The sequence below is a fragment of the Suricata suricatta genome, chromosome 17, assembly GCF_006229205.1.
Source record: "Suricata suricatta isolate VVHF042 chromosome 17, meerkat_22Aug2017_6uvM2_HiC, whole genome shotgun sequence".
NCBI classification, from domain to species: domain Eukaryota; kingdom Metazoa; phylum Chordata; class Mammalia; order Carnivora; family Herpestidae; genus Suricata; species Suricata suricatta.
Window position 1 is genome coordinate 32,406,599 of NC_043716.1, and position 20,665 is coordinate 32,427,263.

At 44.2% G+C, this 20,665-nt stretch overlaps 1 protein-coding gene across 4 annotated transcripts in view; it reads left to right on the plus strand.

The window, feature by feature from the left end:
* The window catches only part of CA10 (carbonic anhydrase 10), a 484,381-nt gene extending 476,368 nt beyond the window's left edge, over positions 1-8,013 (plus strand). For all 4 annotated transcript variants that reach the window (XM_029928756.1, XM_029928757.1, XM_029928755.1 and 1 more), the window contains exons 8-10: positions 1,989-2,143; positions 3,971-4,145; positions 6,703-8,013. In XM_029928756.1, the coding sequence (XP_029784616.1) occupies positions 1,989-2,143; positions 3,971-4,145; positions 6,703-6,725 (353 nt within the window). In that variant the 3' untranslated portion in view covers positions 6,726-8,013. The remainder of the gene's footprint in view (positions 1-1,988; positions 2,144-3,970; positions 4,146-6,702) is intronic.
* Positions 8,014-20,665: the final 12,652 nt, after the last annotated feature.

Here is a 20,665-nt window from a genome sequence, read left to right on the forward strand (position 1 = left end):
GAACATTTGTTGAGTGAATAAATGACTTTGATCTGGAAGTCAGGAAAGGCGGCTTCCAGTTCCCACTCTGAAGTCACCAGCTAGCTCTGTGACCTTAGGCATGTTACTGTGCCTCTCTGATCTTTAGCTTCTTGTCACTGAGGATGTTATTATCCACCTGACAAATTTTATAATCATTGTGAGGTTCCAGCTGTATATGAAAGTCTTTTTTTAGCATTATACGTGCACAGTACTAAGCCTGAGAACCGATGTCAACTATTGGAGAGTTAGTTCTTTTCCACTGGGAGTTAGAAACATGGATGAGAGAATCAGGAGGACTGGAAGAGCCAGGCTCATCCCTCCATTTTCCAGGCACTGGGTTCCTGTCATGCATGCCCTGAGCCTCCTAGACTGGCTGCAGTGGTGGACTCTTATCATAAATTGGGAATGCAAGACCCCTGGACACCTTGATTGGGAATCACCAGGATACAGAGGGCAATGGAAGTCATGAATGTAACTGATCTTCTCACTGTAGAGTGAGGGGGCACAGAAAGCTTGGGACTTTCCCCAAAGAAATGTCAACATTGAGAGAAGCACATGGAAAATAAGGAGCCAGCAACATAACCTGAGAAGGAATGGTCAAAAAAATGGGAATATCAAGCATGGTGTTTTGGAAGCCAGGAGAAGAGAGTAAGAGTATACAGCAAGAAGGGGAGAGATCATAGAGAGAGGAGAAGAGTGAGAGAGGCACGTTGGAGTTTGTGGATATTTGAAAACTTCAGTACATTAGTGTTTACAAAGTACAACCAATGCATTGAATTTAAAAATCAGAATGCAACAAGCCAAAACACAACTGTTTTTAGATGATCGAAGTGCTTATTATCCTTTTGTTTTCTCTCTTTTTTCCATATATTCTGATAAGTACGTATGTCACTTTTCTAATTAAAAAAGCACATTTAATACTAAAATACATAGGAGTGTGACCACCTTAAATAACGTAAAAATAGAAAAGGCTACGTGCATGGGCTCCATAGAGAGGAGCTCCATAAAAGTGAAGTTCATTGTTGAACTTAACTGTCAAATCCCATGGTAGGATCTGGCCTGATTTGATTTTCTTTTTAAAAAGTGTTTTCTTAATGTTCTTCTAATTAAACAATGTTAATAAATAAGAACAGGAGCCAGGCAATGTTTCAATAGGTCCTGAAGCCTTAATTGTTTATTTCATTATGAATATAATGCTATGGGTCTAGGTCTCAGGGACCTTCACCAAGGACTTGGTTCTTTCTTGTGTCCTTGTGGTGACCACACTTCTGTTTGCCAGTATTCAGTGCCCCATCCTGCTGGGGAAATGTGCTTCTTTGAATCCCCAATGTCAGCTTTGGCCATGTTACTTCTTGGGCTGCATAAGTGTGAGCAGAAGTGACATGTGTCCCTTCTAGGATGGGAGCTTTGAGAGCTAACATATGCTTCATCATGCTTGCTTTCTATCATTGCTACTCACAAGGGTCTAGAGGGCAGCTGCTCTAGACCTAAGTCCCTGAGTGTGAACAGCAGTCACATGGAGGCAGCTCCCAGCCAACCTAGGGAGGACATGTACATGAGCACAAAGTAAACCTTTGTTGTTTAAAACAACTGAGATTCATGGTGTGCCTGAATGGCTCAGTCAGTTGAGCATTCCACTTCAGCTCAGGTCATGATCTCACTGTTCATGGGCCTAAGCCCTGCATCAGGCTCTGTGCTGAAAGCTCAGAGCCTGGAACTCACTTTGGATTCTGTGTTTTCCTCTCTCTCTCTGCCCCTCCCTTGCTCATGCTCTGTCTCTCTCTGTCTTGAAGATAAACAAAACATTTAAAAAATTTAAAATAACTGAGATTCAAGAGGTGGTGGTTGTTCATTACTGTAGCCTGTCCTGGCGGATACAGTCTTCTGGAATCTGAAAAGAATTATCAGCAATTCTGGCACTTTCTCAAGAAACCTAACTCTTAAGTATTTCTTATTTTCTTCACTAGATGATGCATATTTACTACAGGGACTTAATATAGAGGAACTATATCCAGAGACCTCTAGTTTCATTACTTACGATGGGTCGATGACTATCCCACCCTGCTATGAGACGGCAAGTTGGATAATAATGAACAAACCTGTCTACATAACCAGGATGCAGGTGAGCTTCTCCAGGGTCTCTTACCTCATGGGGAAGATGGTGTAAAGACTGGCTGGGTTTGTGGAGTACCTGTTGTATCAGTTTCCTAGGACTGCTTCAACGGAGCATCATAGATTTGGTGACTTACACAACAGAAATGTACTACCTCACAGCTCTGGAAGCCATAAATCCAAGATCAAGGTATCAGCAGGATTGAGCTCTTCTGACAGATGTAAGGAAGTCACTGTTTCGCACCTGCCCTTCTGGTGGGTTGCTGGCAACCTCTGGTGCCCCTTGGCTTATAGAAGCATTGCCCACTATGCTTTCATCTTTACATGGCACTCTTCCTCTGCTTCTCTGTCCAAATCCCCTTTTCTATAAAGCCACCAGTCATAGTGAATCAGGGTCCACGTTATGACCTTAACTAATTACATCTGTAACAACCCCATTTCCAAATAAAGTCACATTCTGAGGTACTAGGGTTAGGACGTCAATGTATGAATTCTGCGGATACGCCTGTGTTTGGAGAACCAGCATCTGAAAAGACTTCGCATGAACTAATTGTAGAACTATCCCACCTGTCTGAATGAGAAAAGAGAACAGGGTTCCCAAAATGTGACAGCTGTGATGTGCAGACAGCTAGTGAGCAAAACAGATATGTCCAAATATGTTTGAAAGAGCTGGATTAAAAAAATGTTAAATATATTTCCTTGTTGGAAAACTTCTCAGGGCCTTTAAATTGATAATACATGTGTCCATCTCCAAGAGGAGACACAGGATGTTTAGTATTTCACAAACCTGATTGAATGTGGGATATTTTTGGAGCATCTCACAGGACTAGTATTCCTCTGAATTATGTGAGAACCAGAGGCCACATGGTGCCAGATTTGCTAATGGCTCACTGTACGCTCCAAAGTCTGTCACCCCCACGTACGTGAAGGGAACACTTTATGATGAGGGGGGTAAATTACATATGTTTGAGTTCTGGAATTCTCTGATGGTGAGCGTCTATAAAAACTCAAAGGAAGATGAGCCAAGGAAGTGGAATCCAATCTCCTTGACAGGATATGTACTCACAAGCCAACAGTCTGAACCATCTGAAGTCTCTGACCCTATCTGTAGTGATTGGGATTCTTTGGGTGACAAGCCACCCCCTTTAGAAGATTTAAACTTAGGAAAAGGGAAGTACTCAACAGATACTGGGGCATCTCATGGAAGTTGAGATCAGAAGTTGATGTCCAGAATCTACAAGAAGTCCATCCTCCATGTCTTTTCCTGCTCCTTATTGCACATATGCTTTGTTTCTTTCCTGCTGGAGACTCTTCCTTTGCTTCACAGTCCTGGGGTGGAACATGGCAGAAAGTGCTTTAGTCCAACCACCTGGTCCTGAGAGTCACAGAAAATAAGCCAGACTGATCCAGCTTAGCGTAGCTCTGACCCCTGGACCAATCACTACTATTTGGCTAATACCCATGTCGGGGAATAATTCCCTGAATTAGTGGAAGTTATCAAACCATGAGGTGTCAGAGAAAAAAGGGGCCCTGGAGAACAAGTAGATGGATTTCCTCCTTTGACAGATGGTATATTTGAGGCTAAGAGAGAACAAAAGGACTTGTTCAGAGAGCCATGCATGACCTAGTGAGATAGAAGCAAGGCTCACTCTGTGCACAGAGGCATCAGTGGGCCTGCAGCACAACTGAATCCATGAAACGAGGGTCTCTGCCGGGCTCACGTGCCCTCTTTCAGACAGACAGTACCACTGGGCATGAGCATGGTCTACACAGTCCTCCGTCTTCCCTAGTGCATTTTAGGAGGATGGGTTGGACTCAGCTGTGTCTCTCTCCACAGATGCATTCTTTACGCCTGCTCAGCCAGAATCAGCCATCTCAGATCTTTCTGAGCATGAGTGACAACTTCAGGCCTGTGCAGCTGCTCAATAACCGCTGTATCCGCACCAACATCAACTTCAGTTTACAGGGGAAGGACTGTCCAAACAACCGAGCCCAGAAGCTTCAGTATAGAGGTGGGTGCACTGGCTCCAAGGGCAGTGGACCCCACCCAGAGCTCAGCCATCTTGCTTAGACTGGCTCTTAAAGGCCTGGCATTATCTCCCAATATAAGAACCATGATTACAAATGGAGATGAGACCACCACCTTCCATTTGTATTGTGTTTTCCTGCTGGTAAAATCCATGTATCATTAGAGATAGAGATAGAAATAGATAGAGATTAAAGATAGATATAAAAAGAAAGAGACGTGTAGAGAGAGAGAGGTTTAGAGATAGAGATGATAAAGATGGAGATAGGGATAGAGAGAGATGATAGATAGACAGAAAAATAGGTAGAGATAGAGGATAAAGATAGAGATGATAGAAACAGGGATGGAGATAGAAATAGAGAAAGAGAGAGATAGAGATAGGTGAGGGGGATGGTCAAACCTTCAAATCCATTCTGGTTCAAGCAAGATGGCCTTAAAAAAAAAAGAGGAAAGAAGGAAGGAAGAAAGTTTTATTGGAGCCCAAGTTAGGACAGCTGCTTGGTATACACAGTCTTCGCAAAGAAGAGAGCACTCCCATGAAGGAACAGTTGGGAACAGTTGGTGTAGGTTTTGTTGTTGTTGTTTTTTTTTTGCAATAGTTACAAATCTTTACACTAAGGACATTTCAGAAAATTGCAGACCTTATCTCAAGCTTCTAGGATATGCAGCACCATATGACTTTAAACTTATGGAAACCAGGGAAGTTTTTTCCTTTTTCTATTTCTTTAAGTTTTTATTTAAATTCTAGTTAGGTAACCTTTAGTGTAATATTAGTTTCCGGTGTACCATATAGTGATTCAACACTTCCATACATCACCTGGTGCTCATCACCACAAGCACACTCCTTAATTCTGGTCACCTATTCCACCCATCCCCCCACTCACCTCACCGCTGGTAACTATCAGTTTGCTCTCTGTAGAGCTGTTTGTTTCCAGGTCCAACCCCCCCCTTTTATTCCTTTGCTTGTTTGTTTTATTTCTTAAATTCCACATATGAGTGAGATCATATGATACTTGTCTTTCTCTGACTTATTTCACTTAGCCTAAGACAACATTTTTATTCCCATTTTGCCAAGAGCCCAGCAAGGCTGATTTTCCAGTGTTATTTGTTAGAACCGGACAGCTAGAAGCTTTCCGGCTTTTAGCTCTGTGCACTCCTCTTTCTCCCAAAAGGCAAACAAATACTCTGGATGCCAGGCCAATGGGATCCAATGAGGAACCATGTGTGAGCACATCGTTTTCCAGTACTATGTTTCTAGAAGTGACTATTATCCCAACTGAAGAAGACATTTAAGATGACTCCTGCCTCCTACAACCTTCTTGTCCATATCCAGCCCCCTCTTCCTTTATGCATGTTTAGTATCTATTGACCACTGTGGTAAACCCTCAACATGGAAAGGAAGATGGAGGCAGAAGAAAGTCATGGAGACTTCTTCAGCAAGGAATCTCCACATCTGAGCTCCAGTCCTGTTCTGTCACTACCAAGCCATGTAAACCCAACAAAGTTTCCCCCTTGGCCTGGCTTCTTTCATGACAGTCCCTATACTGTCTACTTCATGACTTGTGAGGAGCAAATGAGAGCCTGGACAGGGAATCCCTTTGTAGCAATAATGTGCTGCCCAAATAAGGGGGCTGCAGGCATTATCAGGCAGCTCTTAGAAGCAGCTACCACTGCTGCTCCAAGGTCCTCCATTTCATCTCTCCTACTTACCCCTACATTTCCCTCTTTTTTCTCTGTCAGATATGTGCAGAGGGTCAAAACTACAATTTTCTGTTCCCTTCCAGCCAGAACTACCAGAAAAATACTCAACTCATTCACTGAGCCTTCCCTTTTTTCAACACCTACTTATTGTGCACCTACTATGTGCCAGGCACATACTTAGCTAGATGATGGGAATACAGAGGTGAAGAAGACAGATATGACCCTATCCATGCAGAGCTTACAGTCTAAAGCAGGGGTCACGAACTTTTTCTGTAAAGGGCCAACTGGTAAATACTTTGGGCTTTGTTGTAGTGTGAAAGCAGCCATAAATAATATGTAAACTATTGAGTGAGGCCAAGTTTCAATAAAACTTTATTTACAAAAACAGATCACAGGCTGCATTTGGCCCGTGGGCTGTCATTTGCCCACCCCTGGTCTAGTGCACTGCCATCCAGTAGAGCATTCTGTGACTATGGAAATGTTCTATATCTACATTGTTCACTATGGTAGCTACTAACCACACGGGCTGTCAAACATTTGAAGTGTGGCTAGTACAACTAAATTTTTAGTTTTATTTAAATCTATTTAATTTTACTTAATTTTAATTAATTTTAATTTATGGTATCCACATGTGACTGGTAACAACCATATTGGACAGCTCAGGCCTAGAGATTTATGAGGAAGCAGAGGCGGTCATTGGGACACAGACATACAATTTCTAAAACTGTCCCTTCCCCATTGGAATAAGCCCCCAAACTTCAGGTGAATTAATTCAACTATGCCTTGTTTTGTATTGTGTGTGTGTGTGTGTGTGTATTTTTTTCCTTTGTCTCTCTTTCCAGTAAATGAATGGCTCCTCAAGTAGGGAACGAGGCCAAGAAGAATCTCAAGAAGAAATGCTACAACTGTGAATTGATGTAACCTAGAATACCCCTTCTTCCTTCTCTCTCCTTCCCTCCCTCAAGCCTCATTCACTCTTTGGATTGGCCCTTTCTTCATGAAAAGTGTCTGCAACACCATGCCAGAGGAACACATCTCTTACACACACGCACTCACACACACACACACACACACACGCATACACGCACTCACACACACACGTGGACACACGCAAACATATCCACACAGAGACACACTCACATGGCCTCCAAGATGGGAAGTCAAGTTTCAGAAAACAAAAAAGGCTCATTCATAAGAGGTCTTAGAAGAAAATAACCAGTTAACCTGATTACAATTTTGATACTGTTTTCCTGAACTAATAAATCTACCCAATGAGATGTTTCAGCCTTTGTACATAGAAAATTCTTCCAAAAGAGAGAGAGGAGGAAACCCAGCTCCAGCGGCATCAAGCGGACTTTGTTCTTGGCATCAAGTGTTCTTGGGTGGTGTCCTAGGATTCTCAGAGGGTGTTAGTGACAAGTGAACCAGGACAAAGCTGGCCAAGGACACTTATTTCTAGATTATGATTCTTCTGTTTACTCAAAAATTTAAAAAGAAAAGGACAGACATTGAAGAGATACACATTGTATATATATCACTGCAGACTATTAAAGAAATGGAACTATTTCCCCTCTTTGTCACATATCTGTAGTAGGATTTGCCAAGATCAGAATCGATCCATTCACTGTTTCTTGTTTTCCAAAGGTCATACATTGTGTTTGGTTATTGTTAACAGCTCAATAAATGTGTTTAACCAGTTCATTTCATTTTTCTGGCTTTGGTCTATTCTCCTTCCTTATAGGCGAAGCCTCAGCTCCATGCAACTGCATTCTTTGGTTTCACTTGTTCCTTCATCTACATGTTCTGTTCGTTTGCAGCCAATTTTTTACTGAGTTTGTGGCAATCAGGAATGCATTTGCTAAGCAAGTATAACTTTAATTCCACTCCATGGCTCGATCATTCATACAAGGTGAGCTTCAGCCTGAGATAGCAGGCGACAGATTTCTTGCGTTTCAAAACTGCCATCCCCCCTGTGATGTTCCCTTGAAGGAATGCACTTTGCCTTGTAAATTCCTGGGAAGGGGGTGTCTTTTCTCTCCAGGTGCAGCCGGATCTCACAAAATACAAACGAATGCCTTTCTTTCCTTGTTTATAATGGTCACTCACTGTGTTTGGTTACTGTCAAGAAATCAATAAATGTGTTTAACAAGTTAGCCGGTACCCATGTCTGCCTTTATTGAGCAGGAGGATGCTCCCTGCTGAAGCCTCTGCATCCTGCTGCGTCCATGAGCAATTGCACTGTGGCTGGGAGGGCGGCAGAGCCACACAGCAGCCCGGCTGGCCATTCCCAGAACCAGCTAATTAATACCCTGTTGCGAAAACATATAGGCTTAGCTGCTGGAAGGCGAGATCTGGATGTTGGTTCAGTGGAGAAATTAAAAATAACTTGCATCTCTCCTTTCCATCACAGTCTTCTGAAAGAGGGAAGGCACAGGCATGGAGGGGCTGTGCAAATGGGAAACTTCACAAGCACATGGGAAGCTTCAGCCAAATGACACATTAGCCACAGTAATGATATAAATAAATAAATAAATAAATAAATAAATAAATAAGTAAATGACAGCCAGATAGTCCGTATTTGAAACTTTTTTCACTTTTTCCACCACAGTTAGATGATGGCCTTAAGCATGATGACATGTGGGCCTGTTTCCAAGCAATCGTATTTTTCCAGAAAAGCAAAGGTTTCGGGTAGGCAGGTGACAGTCTTTCTTTGTGTAGCTTGTGCTTTCTCTCTGAGTCAGAACCTTCCCTAGGCTGCAGGGGCAGGCAACGGTTAGTATGGTGGTTGGAGAATGTTGGTAAATCAACCAAACCGGGCTTCGGATCTTCACTCTGTCACTTGCCTGCTTGCTGTGTGATCTTAGGCAAGTTGATTTACTTCTCTGATCTGTAAATTGGGGATGCTAGTAACTGCCTCCGTGAGGGAGGGGCTTAAATGCAGCACAGCTCCTTTAAGCAGTTAGCCCAATACCAGTCACTGTTCTCTACATGGTGCCTATAGGCAGTGTGTGTGGCCCACCTGTCAGGGTTTATCAGGACCACACCATACCTCCCTCTCCAGGGAGGGGTCAGCACCAATTACAACAAAGTTATCAATTAATGTTAAACAAGGATAATAGGTACCCAGCAGACTGCACGTAGGTAAATGCCTGATATGTGTCAGGGCACAGAAGAAGGAGCACCAGTGAGGAAAAAGGGAGGGGTCCAGGGCTTCTAGACTCTGTTCTGTTACTAGCATCCTCTGTGATACAAATCAGCTCCTTTCCCTGGGACAGTGTCCATATCTAGAAATAAGGTGGACATGACAATGCCCCATGGCCTTTCCACTATCATTCCCTAACTCCGTCTCTCATTCAGCTCTCAGTCCAGGGAAAGCAGAAGAAAACCCAGGCTGACACCCTGGATGGAGCCCCTGGGCCCATCCAAAATGTGTCTTCTCCCCACTCACCATGTGGCCCAAACTACAAAATGGGAAAAGTGGCACTTTGCCTTCAAACCATGTGGAAGTAATAAAGATTAGCTAGATTTGTACCACTCTAAGGGAAAAAAATAGGAAAAAGTTTTAAAAATATGAAAAAGCCCATGAGAGTTGACCTGGTAAAGCCATGAAGAGACAAAAATAGATTTATCCATGTGAAGTGCACGGGTGCTTGGAAAGGGGGCGACCGGCAGTGCTGGGTTTGTTGGAGAGCTCCAGGATTACATGCAGGGGTGTACATGCTATGCCTCAGTTCCCTCCTGGGCAAAATGGGGAGGGGCGGTAAATATATGGAGAGGAAAGTGTTGGGCAAATGGCATGAGAAAAAGAGAAGACCTGGTGTGGAGATCCCCAGTGCCCCTCTCAAGGACACATTTTGTGATTTCCAACACGATTTAGAGCCTGATTCCCACCTCCCTTGGTAGCGGTTTGGTTTCCATGGTGACGCCAGGACAACCACTACTCACTGCACTAAATGTGTCTGGAATGTGAGTAACACATTTGGGCAGGAGAGCAGTCCTCCATCACAGACCAGAGCCACCCAGCTTAGGCCAAAAGGTCTGACTGACAATCACCAATTAACATATGCCAGTGCCCCCGGGGTGGGTCTTCACCCTGCTGGACTCCAGAGCACTCCATGCTCAGGAGAGTAACCATTTTTCTCTTCCAGAAAGCCTGAAAGTAGGACCTGCTGAGCAGAAACTTACTTGGACATCATTCACCAACTGGCATGATTGAACATAAGGAAACACCCCCAATAACCTCTGTTATACCCAGATTGCCAATATCGTCTCCCCAAACCAGAGACTACCAGGGAGACCGAGTCACGCATACAAAAGCAAAGGGCGGTTTTATTACGGGCTTATAAGCTCGGGCTCACAGACTTCACCAACACAGTGAATCCATGCAGAGAGTGAGCCCCAAACAAAGGTGGGGTAGGGCTTTTATGAGTTTGGGAAGGGGGAGTTACAGGAAATTGTGACACAGGTACAGGGGCCCAATCATTATCGCATTGGTGGGAGCCAATCACAACACTTAGAGTACTGACCAATTACAGAGTGGGCCCAGGACCCTCACGTAGGGCGTGACTAGCCTTCTAGGCCTGCCCTTAGAAATGTTAAAGGTGTTAGCCGGTTTTTCCTCATTGGGTGTTACAAGGGTGGTCCCTCCTGCCTTGGGCAATGTCTCATGGAGTCAGTTTCAGACCTGTGTTTTTACACCTCTACCTTGGGCTGCACATGTCTTGTGGGCCAAGCCCTGTTCTAAGCAACTTACAAGTGTCACCTCGCTTCACCCACACAGAGACCCGCGAGATCATCACCATTGCTGCTGCATGTTGCAGAAACTGTACTTCTTAAGGTTGGGGGATGTGCTCAGGGCCACATAGCTCATAGGCAGCAAAGCCCCACCCAGCTCTTTTAAGCCAGTGGTTCTCAAGTGTGGCCCTTTCCAAGTCACCAGGAAACCAGGTAGAAATGCAAATTCTTAGACTGCACTCTAGAGGTCGGAGCCCAAACGTGTGTGTGTGTGTGTGTGTGTGTGTGTGTGTGTGTGTGTGTGTGTGTTTACACGAGTTCTCCAGGTATTCCTGGGGCTCACTCAAGTGAGGAGCTACTGGAAATCAAATGCTCACTTCCTCTCCCTCCCTCCTAGCCTCCCAAACTTTGCCACACACTAGATAGACTCTCCTGGGATGTTTTAAAAAACGCAGCTTGCCCAGGTGACACTGCATACGACTTAAGTCAGAATGTCAGGGTGGGGGCCAACTACTGGTGTTTGTAAAAATCCCCAGATGATTCCACCGTGCAGCAAAGTTGGGAACCATGTCCCTGTCTGAAGGACCTGCTCAGAGAAGGGCTCGCCTGTAAGGTGCATCCATGGGAACCCAGAGACCAGCATTGTCTCATCAGTCTTCTCTTTTCGGAATCACATTCCAATCTTTGTGCACAGTAACTTACTTGGGTGGGCTCAGAATGTCTCTGGGCCAGCCATTTTCCTTCCCCAAATCTTCAATTAACCAGGTTTAGCATTTGAATAACAAAGATTCCTGTTTTAAATAAGAGAAGGGCCAGTATTTGAAATAATGGCTTGACACCAACCTTCCGAAACCCACCCTAGGGCATCACTCTTGATGACTCAGATCATAGGTAATGTTTCCAAGACTTCAGACCATCAGGAATGAGTGAAAACAGGCAGTGAGTCAGGAGACCAGATGTTGAGAAAGATAAGCTGGGTGCATAATTAAGTCATAGGCAAATTATAGCCTTGTGAGTTCCAACATCATGGTGTCTTCCATGCAGGGCTCTCTCCCTGCAGCCCTGCAGCCCTGTGACAAGCCCTGGTCCCTGCCCTCATCATCTCAGCCCAGACTATAGTAACCTTCACCAGGTCCTTCAGTCTCCAGTCTCCCAATTGTGAAAGACCCTGGGCCAAGATACACCCCCCAAAATATCCAAACTCTGCTCTCAGATCAGGGGAATCTGAGTCCACACTTCAGGGGGAGGAAGGGAAGATAATCTAAGACACTTTCCAGGAGAAAGACCAAAATACAAAGCTAAGCAGATAATCTGATGGGGCAGCACTCAAAACTAATTCGATAAAGAAACAGATTTCAGGAGCAATGTGAGAGGACAGGACCTGTATGTCATACCTGGAATACAGATTAGGAAGTAGAACCCAGGGAAATCTGGGTGGGGAAGAAGAGATTGAAAGTCATGGCCTGACCGAGACATTTCCAGCTCATCTTAGGATCAGTGAACCAAAGCAAAATCTCCAACTGGAGCACATCTCCAAGATGCCCGTTTCCAATAGTCCCCACTTGTTTTCAGGTTAAACATTCAACTTCTAGAGCAAACAGGCAAATCCTTCCCTTAATGGATTCTCAGCAGATGCCTGCAAATTTGTCACCCAGCCTTCCCAACCTCTGTCTGGGTCATCCCACAACTTAGAATGTTTACTCGTCCTTCCTCACCTGTGGAAATGCACACCTTTCAAGAATCCCAGCTTGGGGTGCCTGGGTGGCTCAGTCGGTTAAGCGTCTGGCTTCAGCTCAGGTCATGATCTCACTGTTTGTGGGTTCAAGCCCCACATTGGGCTCTGTGCTGACAGCTCAGAGCCTGGAGCCTGCTTCAGATTCTGTATCTCCCTCTCTCTCTGACCCTCCCCTGCTCACCCTATCTCTCTCTGTCTCTCAAAAATAAATAAAAAACAAAAAAAATTTTTTTTAAATCCCAGCTCAAATGCCACCCCAGGCATCCCTGATCTCCCCAGGGAAAACCGTTTCTTCATTGGTCTGAGCTCACACAGCCTGATTTTATCTCTGATTCACATTTACTCCATTCAGATCTGAATTAGAAAATACAGATGTAGAAATAGATGAATGTTACACATAAAGAACTTCATGTGGTTCTATATTTTCCTGTCTCCCCAGAACTCAGAAGTTCTCCAACATTATCCCTTCATTCATCTTTGTATCTCTCCCTTCACTGCACAGAGAGAAAAAGATAAAGAAATCATATCATAATTTTTTGTAAATAAAAGGTACTCAAGAAAGGTGGTTGAGAGGCACCTGGGTGACTCAGTCGGTTGAGCATCCAACTTCAGTTCAGGTCATGATCTCACGGTTCGTGGGTTCAAGCCCCACATCGGGCTCTGTGCTGACAGCTAGTTCAGTGCCTGGAGCCTGTCTTCAGATTCTATGTCTCCCTGTCTCTCTGACCTTCCCCTGCTTGTGTGCTTTCTCTCCCTCTCTCTCAAAAATAAATAAAAAAACATTAAAAAAAAAAAAAAAGAAAGGTGGTTGATATGTAGAATTTTCCTATGAGAAGTAGGATAATAATTTGATTCTTTCCAATTCAGGATTATTGGGCTCTTTCTTTGCCAGTTATAACCAGCAGGTATGGTGCTGGGTTCCTTAAATATATTTTACATGTATTTTTTTATTTTGTTTTGTGCTCACAGAGGTTCTGCCAAGTAGTTCTTGGCTTTATTTTATAAATAAAGAAGTTAGGGGAAGTTACCCTAGATGATACAGTTGTTGAGTATCAGAGCCAGCAAAAGCTGATTCTAGAGAAGTGTCAGGTGAACATGCTGTCAGCTGTTACTAGAATGGAAAGGTTCTTCCCACAAGACCATGGCCATTTAGTCTTATTCTTAATGTTTATTTTTGAGAGAGAGACAGCATGAGCAGGGGAGGGGCAGAGAGAGAGGGAGGCACAGAATCCAAAGCAGGCTTCAGGCTCTGAGCTGTCAGCACAGAGCCCACTGCGGGGCTTGAACTCACAAGCCATGAGATCATGACCTGAGCCCAAGTCGGACGCATAACTGACTGAGCCATCCAGGCACCCCTAGCCTTATTCTTTATAGTGCACCCAAGGCCCAGAGTTCTGCCAATGGTCCCCATCCCCAGACCAATCAAACCAGAGTCTCTAAGCATGCAGGCCATCAGTAGCATTGAGAGCCATTCTCAACATTGGCTGCTCATCAGAGTCACCTGGGGGGAGCTTATAAAGATGCCAAGTATTGGTGGTTCTAAGTGTCCCAGGTGACTCTAACGTCAACCAAGACAGAGAACCGACACTCTATACCAAGGTATTTGCCAAAGAATTCCAAATACATACAGGCTGCCTGCCCCTGGAAGAGATGCTCAAAAAGAATGAATAAGTGAAGCATACATGTGAGAAAAGCTCAGTCCTTGTGGGTGCCTAGGATGCTGCAGGCTTCTGACACATTATTCCAATGAGTTGTGCTCAGAGGATTTTTGAGTTGACAGAGATACTCAGTCCTCACACCTAGTCAGCCCCCTGACCTCAGGGCTCACACTCAGAGGGAATTCGAAGGATAATGAATGGTTAACTTCAGGCAAGAGTTAAGAGGATGAAACTAGAGCCAAACTGTCACCATGCCCCAGTGGCCTATTCAGAGTGAGTGAGTGGCAGCGTGCCCCTGTCACCAGATGATGAGACAATGAGTCTGCCTCCTGGACTTAAGGTGCCTCATGAGTGAAATGGATATAATCATTTCTTTTCTCATATTGTACAAGTTGTGAAAACAAAGCCAGAGAAGAGGTGAAAAAAAAACTTGGGAAATGTGTCAACCAAGTGTCAAGCAATGCTAATAAAGGGATGCAAATCTTTCTGTTCTGTGAATAAAGGCACACCACTGGCAAATGTGTGCAGCCAGGCACCCTGCTGAAAACTAATTCGACAGTATTGAGTGAGGGCCTACTATGTGCCAAGCACAAGTCTGGTCCTCAAAAAAACCTATAGTATACAAGGGGAGATGAGGCCCCTGTGTATTTTGGGATACACCATCCTGATGCAAACAGATTTCAGAAATGAAAACTTTTTAAAAATTTATTTATTTAAATTCAAGTTAGTTAACATACAGTGTAGCATTGGTTTCAAGAGTAGAACCCAGTAACTCATCACTTACATGCAACACCCAATGCTCAACCCAACAAGTGTCCTCTTTAATACCCATCACCCATATAGCCCATCCCCCACCCACCTTGTCTCCAGCAACCCTGTTTTTCCTCTGTACTTAATAGTCTCTTATGGCTGAGGCGCCTGGGTAGCTCAGTCAGCTAAGCATCAGGCTCTTGACTTTGGCTCAGGTCATGATCTCACAGTTGATGGGTTCAAGCCACACATCAGGTTCTGTACTTAGAGTGTGGAGCTGCTTAGGATTCTCTCTCTCTCCCTCTCTCTCTCTTCCCCTCTCCTATTCATGTGCATGCTCTGTCTCTCTCTCTCTCAAAATAAATAAATAAAAATTTTTAAAAAGTCTTTAAAAGTCTTAAAGTGTCTTTTTTAATGTTTATTTATTTATTGTGAGAGAGCAATTGAGGGAGGGGCAGAGAGAGAGGGAAAGAGAATCCCAAGCAGGCTCTGCACCATCATCATGGAGCCTGATGCAGGGCTCAAACCCACGAACCATCAGGACTGAGCAGAAATGAAGAGTCAGAAGTTTAGCCCACTGAGCAACCAAGGCACCCCTAAAAAAAAGAGTATCTTATGGTTTGCCTCCTTCTCTGTCTTTATCTTACTTTTTCTTCCCTTCCCCTGCATTCATCTATTTTATTTCTTAATTTCCACATATAAGTGAAATCATATAATATTTGCCTTTCTCCAACTGACTTGAGAAATGAAAAATTGAGCTGCATCTGAAGAAATACTTCTGAGAGTCAGGAACGGTGGGTTAGAAGGGAAGACACCAAGGGAATTGGTGGTGGGAGAAATTAATTTCAACAGAGGCTTCTGGGAGAGAAGGCTCCCGGAGGAAGTGACATCTGGGCTGACAAAGCTCCAAGTCTGCCTGGCTGAATAGAGAAGGAGCCAGAATTCCAGAAAGGAAGGAACTTGAAGAAATAGGCTGGGTGTGTTCCGAAGCTATGCAATGGCACATGTGGCTGGAGTGGGACAGAGTCCCCAACATCACCTGTGGGTGTCAGTTAAATCTAACCTGCAGAAGTTTTGCTGGGTCCTTTCAGAGCCAAGGGCTAACACAACACTTGCTCTGAGTCACTGCATCAGTTGGACACTGAGGTCTTAAATGGGAAGGCAGTGGGACACAGAAGGATAAATTATGGTTTAAAAACTAGTTGTCAGTGACAATGGACGAATGTGGAACTCTTATAATCTATGTGACTTAGGAATATTTTACTCAGAAGACAATCATTTTTGAAACTGTCTGATAGACAAGTTGGCCAAGTGTGGTTGTACAGTCTGTACACTGCACAAAAATGAACACCTGGGATGGTGACTGGGGACATCTTTTTTGCAATTCAGTAGCTTAGAGAGAATGCTTTGCTGTAACTCACACAAAGACAAGGCTTGTGCAAGCCGGAACCCTGAAAGGCAACAACTTTAAGAGTGATGGGAGATTCCAAAATGAAGAACATCTTGATTGAAAAGCTCAGTGGGGAACTTTAGTGAAAGAAGAGGGGTCTGAATTAGTCCTGCCAGGTGACAGGATTGGCATAGGTAGGAGGTATGGTGCTCCAGATAAGCAGAACAGCTGGCACTAAAACCTGAGGCTAGAACAAGCCTGGCAGGTGCTCTCAGCAAGATGACACTTCACTGGCTTAGTACAGAGCAGATGAAAATGGACCAAGGAAAGTTCAGCCGGGTTTGATCGCAGGAGGCCAGTGTGGGTGGCAGTGGACAAACCAGGTGGGCCTGGTGATGTGCTCAAGCCTGAGCTCTTCCAATTTACTCACTAGTGACCCTGATGATTACCTTATGCCTCTGAGTAGAAGATTTCTCATCCTAAAAAAGAGGGGAGGACACTCGTTTTGCAAGCAAATACAAGAAATAAAATGGGGAGAGAGCCCCCTACTTCATCAAATTGTAGAGAAATAGTCTTAGTGTAACGGGCAACAGGGAGCCATTGTAAGTCTTGAGAGGACTTCTCTTCCCTACAGAGAAGACAGTCATACAGAAACTAGGAACGCACTGGAGCCACAGGACCCTGAGGGTTTGGGAGGAGGGAGGAAGAAAGCAGCTTCAGACTCCTATTGGTCAAGCAGGAATACACTGAACGGCCACCTCCTCTAAAGCTTCTTCCTGTTTCAGAGACTCTGGTCCTCCCGGGTCTCAAGCCCCGCAGTGTTAAGGGAGAGCCTAGGAGCTCAGCCACGTTGTGCAGGAAGAAACTTCAGCCTTTGGTGCTCCAGGAAATCTATGAGAGATCCTAAATAAATGGGGATTCAAGGGGAGACACCAGGAAAGAAGTAGTGGGAGGAGAGAGACTCGCAGTGATGACTCATGTTCACTAAGCACAGACTATGGGTTCTCCAGGTCTTGATCCACTTCATCATCACAATCCTGTAAGGGAGGAAGTATGTTTATGACTCTGTTTTACAGAAAGCAAACAGAGGTGCAGAGAAGTCAAGGCTTACTTAACTAGTAAGTAGCCAAGGACAGAGCCCTCATACCCCACCTGCCTATCATCATTGCTTGAAGGAAACATGCTGGTAAGAAATGCACAGCAGAGTTGAATTAAAGTAGGTAATTAGCGTATACCCAAAAGAACTGAAAACAGAGACTCAAACAAGTACATGTGCTCTCATGTTCCCAGCAGCACTATTCACAGTTGCCAGAAGGTGTATACAGCCCCACTGTCCTGCAACGGACGAATGGACAAACAAAATGTGGTATATCCATACAATAGAATAATGGAACAGTATTCATTCACAGAAAGAAATGAAGGGGCACCTGGGTAGCTCAGTTGGATAGGTGTCCAACTTCGGCTCTGGTCATGATCTCACAGTTTGTGGGTTTGAGCCCCAGGTCGGACTCTGTGCTGACAGCTCAGAGACTGGATTCTGCTCCCGATTCTGTCTCTCTCTCTCTCTCTTTCTCTTTCTCTCTGCCCCTCTACTGCTGCTACTCTGTCTCTCTCAAAAATAAATAAACAGGGTGCCTGGGTGACTCAGTCGGTTGAGCGTCTGGCTTCAGCTCAGGTCATGATCCCATAGTTCGTGGGTTTGAGCTCCACGTTGGGCTCTGTGCTGACAGCTAGCTCAGAGCCTGGAGCCTGTCCTTGGATTCTGTGTCTCCCTCTCTCTCTGACCCTCCCCTGCTCACGCTGTCTCTCTATCTCTCAAAAATAAATTAAACATTTTTAACAATTTAAAATAATAAAATTAAATAAATAAATAAACATTTTAAAATTTTTAATAAATAAATAAATAACTAGAAATGAAGGACTGACATATTCTACAACATGGATAAAACTTGAAAACATCATGCTGAGTGAAAGGAGCCAGACACAAAAGTCTACATGTTTCATTTATATGAAATATTGAGATTAAGGAAACCCATATAGACAAAATGCAGATTGTGGTTACCAAGGGCTTGGGGGAGGGAGAAGAAAATATAGGCAGCAATTGCTTAACAGGTACAGGGTTTTCTCTTGGGGGGTAATCAAAAGGTTTTGGAACTAGATAGAGGTGTGGTTGTACAATATTGTGCATGTACTCAATGCCACTGAATGACTCACTTTAATACGGTTCACTTTATGTTATGTCAATTTCACTTCAAAGTGAAAAGAAGAAGGGGGAGGAGAAGGAGAAAAAAAGAAGAACAAGAACAAGAAAGGAGGGAGGAGAAGAGGGGGAAGGAGGAGGAGGAGGGAAGGAGGAGGAGAAGAAGGACGGGGAGGAAACCAAAGCTCAGGGTGGACAAGGCTAGGGATAAAGGCACCTGCTTGAGCATGGAGAGAATTATAGAGAGGTATAGAATTTATAATCAGCCTCTGATTTGTGCACCACGGGCTTATTTAAGCCCAACTTTGTGGCATCCCTTGGTTGGTGAGAAAATATGGTGAATAGCGATGTCTGACACTCACTGAATACCTCCTCTACACCAGGGATTGTGCTAAGCACTTTGCTGCTGTTATTTTAGCCAATCCTCCAATTGTCTTTTGTACTTACACACATAATGGCCCCAAGCACAGTGAGCCAAATGAAGGCTCAGAATACGTGACTAACTTGCTCAATAGCCTACTTTCAGCAAGTAGCAGAGCTAAGATTCAAACCCAGTACTCTCAGACTGTGCCACAGCCCTCCCTAGTATACTAGTCTCTCTGTCCCTGGAGCTTCAGATCCCTGCACCCATGAGGGATACTCTGGGACTGGGGAGATCGCTACTGCAGACAGCCAGCGACACTCCCCTCCCCCCAGTGTGTTACCTTCCTTCAGGCAAAGAGAAGTGAGCTCATTTTCCCTACAGCAGTGTGTCCCAGAGCCCCCAACCTGAGTTTGAACTAGCAGTGGGTAGCTCAGCCATGCCATTTCCAATTTTCTTTCCCCACCAGAGATGGATAGGGGGAATCATTGGAGCTCAGGGCCACTGTTTTGTTTCTAGTGAATTAAAACAACTGTCAAACCATTGAGGCCAGCTTCCACACTCTTGCCATGGACTTATTCAGAATAAAAGTTTGGGTGATTAAAGACCTAAACCAATTATAGTGAGGAGCCCAGCAATGGAGAGAACCCAGACTCCTTCCTGCAGTGTCCAAAAGCATGGAAATAACTAAGGATCTGTCAAATGCCCAAACTGAAGCAGAGGATGAAAAATTGATAATAAATCTTTTCAAGAGGAAACTGGGCACTGACAAGGAGAAAACACTAGAAACGGTCCCATTCCGGAACTCAGTTCAACCCTCACCAGAGTGGCAAAAACCCTGGCTTCCCAGAAAAGAATTGATGACACAAAGGGAAGGAGTAGGATAGTAGAATTTGATGAAAATGAGGAGAAATCTGGTGACCCTGAGCACCAGAAATCTCCAACCCTGCCACCCATAAATACCCCACACTTCAGACCATGTTGATACCAAAGAAAGACATGTAGCTCCTTGGACTCTGTTTGGGCACATGCTATAAAACTAATAACACTGGGGAAAAAATAATTAAGGTCAATGGTTGATATTGATTGTTCTTTAAATCAATGACGAAAAATATTTGCAGAAGGAACGTGACAGTATAATTTCATTTGGGTGGAGAAATTTGTCAGAATTGGAACTTTTTATGTGCCAGCCCCCCCTACCTATCACAGATGCAGACACCCCCCGACCACCACCACTGAGCTTGGTTCCCCTAATGTTGAAATGTGGCCACGTGGTGGGTTATTTATAAAATTGAGCTTCAATGATTCTAGAAGTTCTGATTAAGGGCTGACCACTTTCTAAGGGAATGTCCATTTTCAGTAGAAGGAAAAGAACGTGGGCTTGGAGCGTGGGCTCCTATCCAAGTGCTCCATCACCAGCCAGATGTCCTTGATGCAGCACCTCTCTTCTGTGAATGTCAGTTGTCTCATCAATGACAGTGGGGTAGCACCTTCTATCCTCTTCAATTGTTTTCACTGGGAACACGCATGTTCTACTGATGCTTGACAAAGCTCTCTGAAAATTCAGAGCCCATTTGCTCTGGGTCCCCTCTGCATTAACAGATAATGCCTTTCCTCACATTGCCTTGGTCTTCTTCACATGCCATTTTGAAAGTCTTATGTTGCTCACCCGAGGGTCACCTCTCTCCCTCCAGATTATTAGTGATGGCTTCCCAGCTGTGCGATGATAGGAGTTATTTAATTTCTTTGAGCCACAGTGTCTTCTCATGCAAAACAGGAATAATGAATACTAAATAATATCTAACTCTCAGGATTTTGAAAGGATTAAGTGAACTAACATGTGTGAAAATGACTAGCATATGAAAAAAAATGGCTATAAAAACTGTCACTTTCATCTTTTCCTATAACTGGAACCCCAAAATAGAGGTGATATCTCTGCACACACATAGTAGATATTTCCCCCTGAATATCTCCATT